The sequence below is a fragment of the Thalassophryne amazonica genome, chromosome 12 (assembly GCF_902500255.1).
Source record: "Thalassophryne amazonica chromosome 12, fThaAma1.1, whole genome shotgun sequence".
NCBI classification, from domain to species: Eukaryota; Metazoa; Chordata; class Actinopteri; order Batrachoidiformes; family Batrachoididae; genus Thalassophryne; species Thalassophryne amazonica.
The window spans coordinates 60,037,702-60,047,693 of NC_047114.1; the positions used below are offsets into that span (position 1 = coordinate 60,037,702).

Genomic DNA, 9,992 nt, shown 5'->3' on the forward strand with positions numbered 1-9,992 from the left:
TTATCAATTAGACAATTATCTACAGCTACTGACAAAAAGGAACTGTTTATGTTGGCAAATATGTTAGTGAAAATGAGTCAAAAAATGAGAGAATGAGGAAGAGCAAAACACTGCACGGTCCAATGGAGACAAAAATGGATGAGTAGCAATTATTTGTGATGTGTCTAAAGGTAACAGCCTCAATGTTCACAATATATTTTTATTTGTGTGTGTGTATGCGTTTTTTTTTTTTTTAATCAAAAATCAGCTGAGTGCTGACAGATAAAGCATGTACAATCTTGCCTTTCCTCCTCCTCCACTGCATTAGAAAACAAGGCTTTGGGCTACAGCTTCTCTCACAGCTGCAGCTGGGAGACACAAACCTACAACTGCCTGCACTTGAAGACCAACTGTGTCAACACCGTGATTAATGAATGCTGAGAGTGTGAATGCTTAACAGATTTCTGTACCTTGATTGGTGCTGAGGAGAAGCTGACTTTTCTTTCTGAAGTGTCAGCAGAACATTCACCCTCCTCGTCATCCAGTTCAGAGACACCACAAATCTCCTCATATTGCAATCGAACTTGATTTTCAGGATCCAGACAGCTTCCACAATCCTGTCCTGGTGACTGATCAGGATGAGGCTGAGATTCCTGTTCTTGGTCATCAGCAAAAGCCCTGTTCTCTATATCAAAGACAACAGCAGATTGTGTTTGGTCTACTTCTCCGTCTCCAACAGCTATCCCATTAGACTCTGCTTGTCCAGGACTGCTGCCAATCTGCTCATCTGGCTTGACGTCCACATCGGCAGGCCCTTTTTGGTATTCAGATTCTGGAACTGCTTCCATCTCATTTGCCTCTTCTCTGTTTCTTGGCTCTCCTTCACTTTGGCTGCATCCTTCCTCTAACCCCTCTCCCACCCCCTTTGCTGCTGGGTGACACTCAGCTTCCCCCTCCAGCATTATACCTGGTTCTCCTTTTCGAGCTCTTTCTTCTGCTGCTTCAGTCTTGTTCTTCTTGGCGTCCTCCATTTCTCTTGGCATGTCAGCCCCTGTACTACATGCTCTGTTACGTTCTTTGCACTCCTCCTTTTCACCCTCCCATTCTTGATTCACCTGCTCAAACATGTTTCTTCCTTCACCATTATTTTCCTCACTTTCAGCTTGCATGCTTTCAGATAACTCCTGATGGTTCTGTGAGGAATTGTCTGGTGTACCTTCTGCAGCCCTTAGCACGATGCTTTGCTGCAACATACGAGGGTGGACAGATGTTTTGCATCCCGGTGCTGTGTCCATGCAGAGTTCCTCAAAAACATCATCCACTAGGTCCTGCACACTTTCTCCTGCTGCTGTCATCACACAGGTTTCCCCCTCATCCTTAATCCAGTTAATGCGTTCCCTTTGCTCCTTTTCCTCTTCATTCTCATCACTTTCTGATGACTCATTCTTTATGTCGACTAGTTCTGCCCTCACTGGTTGTTCGGCGGTGCAGCAGGAGCCAACAGACCTTTCTGCCATTTCTCCCTCAAGTTTGGGCATTTTATTTTGGTCGTGTTTGTTAAGGTTGGACAGTGAGGTGAAAGGCAGTTCCTCTGGAGCATTGGATGCTGATACAGGGGGGTGAGATTTAGGGTCTCTTGCTTGTGAAGCCTGTGCAAGAGGACTTGGAGAAGGAACATCCATGAGAGTAAGATTTGAGGAGTTTTCCGTATCCAAGCTGTTGTCCTCTGCACACTTCCCTGTTCCACTTGCCTCCTTTGCTTTCTCCTCCTGGCTGACTCTTACATCTGTCATCCCCTTGGATTCTGTGAAAGCTGCAAGTCTTGAACACCTCCCACCACCACCTCCAACCTCCATCACCTTATTCTCAAACAATCTCCGAGTCACAGAGAATTTCTGAGCCAAAGCAGCTCTGTCTACATCTGCCATTTCTTCTGATGTAGATGGTTTCTCTAGCAGAGAGGATTCAGGTATAGAAATGCTTGATGGAGTGCTCAGAGCACCTGGGAAACTGAAAAAGGAACACCTAGATCCAAGAGAAGATTTAGAAGACTGCAGCTGTTGGCTTGAAACACATGGAGAAAGGAGAGGAGTGAAGCCAGAATTCAGTGATGGACCACCATGTTGTCGTACCTGCTGGCTGTCCATTTGGAGAAAAATGTTCTCTCTGATCTTGGTCCCTCTGGTACTGTGGACTCTCCCTCTGCTGCCCACGCTGCCGCTGGTGCTGGTGTGAGACATTATCGGTTCAGACAGGCTGGATAACACTCCAATTTGGTGCACAGAGTGTGGTGAAGCAGCTTTGGTTCCTGGTTGTAGACTGGTTCCTGTGTCGAATGAGCATTTAATGGCCTGGAAGTCAGACTTATAAGTTATCCTGTGAGGGGAGGCACTGCGGCCTTTGCTGTCCGTCCGCATCATTTGGGAAACAGGGTCTCTGAGGGAAACATAGATATTGTACATCTCTTCAGCAAGCCAATATCAATCATTAAACATCATTAAAAAAATAAATAAAATAAACATTAAAATTTGAACTCCCCCCCCCAAAAAAAGAGCCACAAACAATGAAGTTATGGCATGGTTTGAATGCATGGTCAGAAATAATCAGCTTCTGTGACTGTTGCTTTAAATTTTCCAAAAGAAAATGGAGCAGGAAGCTGACAAATCCATGGCTAGAACTGAAAACTCATACTAGCTTACTATAGTAGGCAAAAAGCAGTATGTCACAATCTGTAGGTGTTTGAGTAATTCAGTATGCATTTAGTAGTATCTTAACAGGACCCAGAGGATCTACTACAATGGCATTGTACAAATGTACACCAGGAATAGTTTTAAAAAAAAGTCTGCCATTGCAAAATAGAGCATGGCTTACATGGGTATGAACATATATGTCAACTGTTAACATCCAGACCAAAATGCAGGTATACGCTGGCTTTGGTGTAGGACTTACCAATTGTATTTCGACTACTTGCTTACTTACTTCTAGAACGTACTATGGTGAGGGTTGGGTAGTATGTACTAATGTCAGTTAGTATATATTAAGTATTCTGATGTGGGCAAATCTTTACAGCTGGCATCACATGGGATGACCAGACATGAAATTAAGCTTTGAATTACAATTGGATAGGAAGTCTGGTCACGACTGTACATAGTGTTGGGTTATTTGTTGGTAGAATACAACTCTTCCCAACCTGATATCAGGGCATTGCATTTCCATCAGATACTGCCAATACTGTATTGCCATACTGCCAATAACAAAAGTCAAATAAACAAAGTACAGCAAAGTTTTGTCAACCATGGAAAGACAAATATAACTGAACTAGGCATCCAGGTAAGATAAGATCAACTTTATTTATCCTGAAGGAAATTATTTTGCCAGAGTACCAAAACAGTAAACAATGTATTTTTTTTCCAATTTATGTGAAATGACTGGAAATTATTTGCACATAATGTTTGACAATAACTCTGAGTAACTGAAAAACTGTTCATTATGTATTCATCCTGCAGAAAGGGGAGGAATTATACAGTCTGATTACCATAGGTAGGAAAGACCTCCTGTGGCATTCTGTGATGCACTTCGGTGGTCTCAGTCTATGACTGAAGGTGCTCTGACAGGATGTTAGTGTGGCATGCAGGGGGTGGGAGGTGTTTTCCAGGATGCTGCACAGTTTCCTCAACATCCTCCTCTCCGACACCACCACAGACTCCAGCTCACCTCCCAGGACAGAGTCAGCTCTCCTGATGAGCTTGTTTAGTCTGTCGGCTGCCTTCAGCCTGCTGCCCCAGCACACTACAGTGTAGAAGATGGTGGAGACCACTGTGATAAAACATCTGCAACATATTTCTGCAGACATTGAAAGATCTGAGCCTCCTAATAAAGTACAGTCAGCTCTGACCTTTCTTATGCACAGCATCTGTGTTTGCAGTCCAATCCAGTTTGTTCTCTACGTGGACATCCAGGTACTTGTAGTAGTCCACAATGTGTCAACCTCAGTAAATGTCCTATCCTGTGGTCACGAAGACCACACATTTAGTCAAGTGAATCTGTTTTCTTTAATGCTGCGACATGGAGTAGGAGGCTCTGTGGGATAGGAGATGAATGACCATTTCATAGCTAAGAGTTCAATTCAGGCTGCCTGACGGTGCCCTTGGACAAGACACATGATCTGTGTTATTCTAGTTCCCCCAGCTATCAATGGGTATCAACCTGAGCAGAGAAGGAACCTGTGATGGACTGGTATCCATTCAAGGGGCAGTAATCAACTTCATGCTATGGTGTTTGGGGATAAGCACCAGCCTGATGGGCCTCAGAGACTACATAGAACTTCTATGTGGAGTGGACTGATGCTGAATTAAGGTCATGTGCAGTGACATTAATCTATCTATATCCATCTTTGACAAACGATGTGTTCATAGCTCACAGAGTGAAACGTGCAGAAGTCCCAATATGAACCAAAGAAGCCACTGCAAACCGTAATTTTGCTTATGAAAACAAAGGTTCCACATGGTCCGGCATGGAATTTGAGGATGTTTAACATGAAACCATTAATGTATTTAACTCTTACTTTAGTTACACAATATAACCTTTAAAAGGCACAGTGGTGAGCGAGAAATCTTGTAAAAAAGTGTAGCAGCTTCTTTCCATTTACAGCAAAACACAGGAAAAAGGTTTTTTAAGAATGTCAGGACTCCTTTAATATCTGAAGGAGTAACACAATAAAGGACTAGGATGAAAAAGATCTATTTTTATGATTTACAATTGTGATGACAATAGCACCAACAAATACAAAGTTCGTAAACTTCAAATCCTTGAAGCAATTTTTCTTTGATATTTCATTCACTATTTTGACCAAAATAAATAAATAAACAAAAATCTCCTGGAGGAGCAGTTTGGGAAAAACTGAAGGTTTTTTTTTCAGAAACACAGACTATTATGTAAATTTCTTGCGTAAATTACAACAGATAGAAGACCAACTTACTGTAACGTGGTCCACTTGCTGCCTACAAGTAAATTAGACTAACAAGGTGCATATGCAAGCTAGAAGACGAGCATTTTCATGACTGTGATCGACATAAAATGTCGAACACACCTTTGACGCAGGTAAAATCATTAACCTGTTTTGTTGCAGCAGCTTTAGCGATTCAGGACAATTGATGCGTTTAAGTGTCGAAGCACAACTCAGCTGTGATAAACAGGACTAGGACATTCGCATTTAAAAAGAATACTTTGAACACTTAATAATGAAGTGAAGTAAAAAGCAGTTTTGTGCCCAAAAGGTTTTCTCTTAATTTCACAGCTATACTACTGCGCTGCCCTCATATGTTAAAAAAACAAACAAAAAAACAAACAAAAAATAAATGCTTAGTTTGTATTATTACATAAAAATGCGTACAGCAATAAGCGTAAACAAGTTATGATCAATTAATTATAAAACAGTAAATGAAATAACATAAAATGCCAAAACAGCTCACCAAAACATATGGAATTAACGGACTGCAACGGGAATTTCCGATAGCCTGGAAGGCACCATCCAGTGGCGCGTTCAAAGGTTGAGAAAAAACGGAGGAACGACCACTATAAACTTGAGCAATGAAACGGCGATAAAATTGTAGCTATAATTATTACTTCTTATCATCTCGTACGGCTCTTGATAATTTGTCTTACCTTTGCAGTCAGCAGGAGCTGACGGCTCCCTCGCTGTGATAAATACAGACAGATGGCGACTCATGTCTCTAAGTACTCTAAATGGTTTATCCCCCAGTAATCCTGTGTAAACTACTCCAGCAACTGTGAAACACTGATGGTGACTGGCAGCCGTGCGTTAAGGCAGTCTATAATTGTGCAGAGTGGATAACGTCTGTGCCCTTTCAACCCCAGATCAAAAAAAGTTGGCCAGTATGGAAAATTGGAAAAATGTGTGCCCACTTTTACCTTGACTTCTATTTCTTTGCAAACTATGCAGCTAAGATATTTCATATGTTTTCTGTGTGCAAATGAATTTCATTTGCTGCATTATGGCCTGCTACACATTTTTTGGGGAGAAGGGGGGCAGACCTGGGAAGGAGGTTTATTTTTAAGGAAAAAAAATTACAATAATATGCCTTTGGTTTCAGTTCAGAAGGCTCCGGGTTCAAATCCCACCCCTGCCACATTTCTCCATGTAATGTGGAGTTGCGTCAGGAAGGGCATCCGGCGTAAAACCTGTGCCAATTCAACATGCAGATCCATCTTGGATTTGCTGTAGCGACCCCGAGTGCAAACAAGGGAGCAGCCAAAGGGACTTTAATGATGTTCTTTCAAACAGGTGATGTCAACAGGTGAGCATAATCATGATTTGGGACCAAAGCAGTATCTACAAGTCTTTGACGCGCAAAGCTAATCTCCAGTTTGTCAATAAATGTGGAATAAAATTATTGAAATGCTTAAAAACAATGTTCCTCAAAGAATGATTGTAAGGGATTTCAGTATTTCCTCCTCTGCACTTCACAATATCATTAAAAATTCAAGGAACCTGAATGAATTTCAGTGCGTAAAGGGCAAGGGCGCAAGCCTAAACTGAACACCTGTGAGCTCTGATCGCTCAGATGGCACTGCATCAAGAACAGTCATTCATCAATAGCTGATATAACCACATGGGTAAGGGATTACTTTGGGAAGCCAAGAACTACAATATGTAATTACAGTCACAAATGGCACTTAAATCTTTACTGTGTAAAAAAGAAGCTTTATGTTAGGGCCCCTTCACACATAGTGCGAATATGTACAACTCAGGGCGACTCACGGTGCTAGAGCTCGGATGAGCGTACCACGAAACATCGTGCCGATGGGCAGGCGTGCACGATGCTGGTGCGAAGGTTCCTGCATGCGACAGTGTCTTTTGAGCAGGAACACAGAGCGAGCTGCTGCAGCTGCTCGCTCTGTGTTCCATGGGATGAGGTGCACCACATTGCGGGGCTGATGTGGAGGAAAATAAAATAAAAACCACACGTTGTGGGGAGAGCCAACACTCTGGCATGCCACATGTGCACTCGGCAACTTCACAGTCATGGAGCATACAAATTTCACATCCAGCTCGACAACGATTGTCTGCAGACTGTTTTCGTGATGATAGTATGAATGGCCACACATTTTCTAAGTGCCATGCGAGCGGTGTTAGATGTTCGTGTGTGTCAGCTGGAATTTGGCTGACACCTGCCGCAAGAGGGTTCAATGGGCTCGTACAGTGCACACTCTGTGTTTCAGCTGCTGGTGTGCGCAAATAGTTGAAGCAACAGGTGTATGAGGCATTGGAAGCAACAATTCTACACGATTCCTGCTTCATGCTCCCTTTATGCGCAAATCGACCAAATTCGCACTATGTGTGAAGGGGCCCTTAACCTTTTCCAGAAGCAGCGTCAACTTCTTTGGGCTTGGAGAAATCTGGGTTGGACCATCACGCAGTGAAAATGTGTATTGCGGTCATGAAGGAATGGATGTGTATTAGCCTAACAAATGAAAAGTTGACCGAAAAACATGACATCTTGGTTTCATACTGTCTGCAATGAAATAATAGTCAAAGTAACTGTAAGATTAACACACACACACACACACACACACACACACACACACACACACACACACACACACACACACACACACACACACACACACACACACACACACACACACACACACACACACACACACACACATTTAATTTGCATTTCCATATGGTCTCAGATTTTTGTGATTTGGGGTTGCATATAGACCTCCAAAAGGACTTCTTAACATTTTTCTCACAGTTTATGTCAGTCTGAATGAATTTAATTCCAAGTACATTTGTAGTGAGGCTACTGCAGATACTAGTGATGCTATCAATTATAACAAACTTTTATTGTTTTCTCATTGTATAAGCACATCCATATTGTACTTGGATTTTAAATTTGCATTAAATATTTATTAGACTGATGCATATATATTATGAAGAATGATCCTTACCTTTACCTTGCATTCATCGTTACTGCCATCAGTGCATTCTGCAGTAGAATTGTTATTAGAACCTCTCCTATGCTCATAAAAACGCTTTGAGAGAATTATCTGAGTGCATGATGCGGTTAGCATCCAGTCTTCATCTACCTCTATGCAGGAGGCAGAAGAATGCGGTGATGTAGCTCCGCCTGATGTGTTTGTGTGTGTGTGTGTGTGTGTGTGTGTGGTACCAGGTGAGACGATGCAGTACCTATGTTTGTCTTTCAAGCTGGCTATGTGGCGGATGGACCGGACTGGACTGATCTGTCACTAGAAAGAAGAATGGTTCTGCTCACTGTGACCTGGATCCGACTGGAGACCATTGTCCCAGGTGGCACTGGGACCTAGTTGATATAAATAGCGTCCAGTCACAAAAGCCTTCGTTTAAATGAGGCTAACCGACAGAGGGAGGGTAGGGAGGGGAAGTGAACTGAAGTAAAGATAGAAATTGAGGGAGTGATGTCAGGGGGAGAGATGCAGAGAGAGCAAGTAAGTGAGTGAGGAAGAGTGGACTGACAGAAGAGTTTTTAACATGGACAGTCTGACAGAGGAGCAACCAGTCATCTAGTTTTTATCCCCATCGGCTGTCACATGGTCAGAATCTGGAAAACCAAAAGGAATAAAAGGACACATTTAAGGAAGAGACAGATTTTGTACAGCTCTTCCTTGACTCATGCAGGAACCATAAATTTAATCCTGAGACAAAGAAAGTTATGACATCTACACTTTCGGCTTGCAAACAGACAAATACGTACATTTGGAGGTATACATTTATAGACTGACAAATGGCCAATAGACTGCATTTCTATAGCACTTTTCCACCTGAATCAGAAGCTTTACAATTATGCCTTACATTCACCCATATATTCACACCTGGCTGTCAGCATCTCAACTGCTGGCACTCAACTGTATACCAGGAGCAACTTGGGAATGAAGGCCCTTAGTGATTTGAACCAAGGATCTCTGGTCTCAAGCCCACCACTTTAGGCTCCATCACCATTTTGACATTTTAGCATGGAAAGCTAAGATTCATTTTAGTTCATAATATGTACAGCTTTAAATATTCAATTCAATTTATTTATATAGCACTAAATCATAACATAAGTTGCTTCAAGGTGCATCACAAGGGTAAGGTCTAGCCTTACCCACCCCCTGAGCAAGGACATTGGCAACAGTGGTAAGGAAAAACTCTCAGGTGTTTTGATTGGTGATTGGTGGATTGCTGCAGAGATGGTTGTCCTTCTGGAAGGTTCTCCTCTCTCCACATAGGAATGTTGGACCTCTGACAGAGTGACCATTGGGTTCTTGGTCACCTCCCTGACTAAGGCCCTTCTCCACCAATCACTCAGTTTAGATGGGCGGCCAGCTCTAAGAAGAGTCCTGGTGGATCTGAACTTCTTCCATTTATGAATGATGGAGGCCACTGTGCTCACTGGGACCTTCAAAGCAGTAAGTGTTTTGTACTTTCCCCAGATTTGTGCCTTGAGACAATTCTGTCTTGGAGGTCTACAGACAATTCCTTTGACTTCATGCTTGGTTTGTGCTCTGACATTCACTGTCAAATGTGGGACCGTATATGTAGACATGTGTGTGTCTTTCCAAATCATGTAGATGTTTCTACCCCTGGTAAGCTGTAGAAACATCTCAAGGACGATCAGTGGAAACAGGAAGCACCTGAGCTCAATTTTGAGCTTCATGATAAAGGCTGTGAATACTTATATACACGTTATTTCTTAGTTTTTTTATTTTTAATAAATTTGGAAAAATCTGGGGACTCATTATGGACTATTGTGTGAAGAATTTTGAGGACAAAAATGAATTTCATCTGTTTTGGAATAAGGCATTAAAAAAATGTAGAAGATTAAAGTGCTATGAATACTTTCCAGATGCACTATACATACAGAGTCTGATGTTTGCGACAACTTAACTGGAGTGGCAGTGATTGATAGATCAGTTACTGAAGGAAACATTCCTCAGTCCTCGTCCAGATGTGTCTTCAACTTCTT

General features: G+C 42.2%; 1 protein-coding gene across 1 annotated transcript in view; it reads right to left on the reverse strand.

The window, feature by feature from the left end:
* Positions 1 to 8,291, reverse strand: part of LOC117522071 — a 34,591-nt gene extending 26,300 nt beyond the window's left edge. The window contains exons 1-3 of the mRNA XM_034183441.1: positions 7,957 to 8,291; positions 1,640 to 2,415; positions 450 to 1,594 (exon numbers count right to left, since the gene is read on the reverse strand). Coding sequence (XP_034039332.1) covers positions 450 to 1,594; positions 1,640 to 2,399 — 1,905 coding nt within the window. The 5' untranslated portion in view covers positions 2,400 to 2,415; positions 7,957 to 8,291. The remainder of the gene's footprint in view (positions 1 to 449; positions 1,595 to 1,639; positions 2,416 to 7,956) is intronic.
* Positions 8,292 to 9,992: the final 1,701 nt, after the last annotated feature.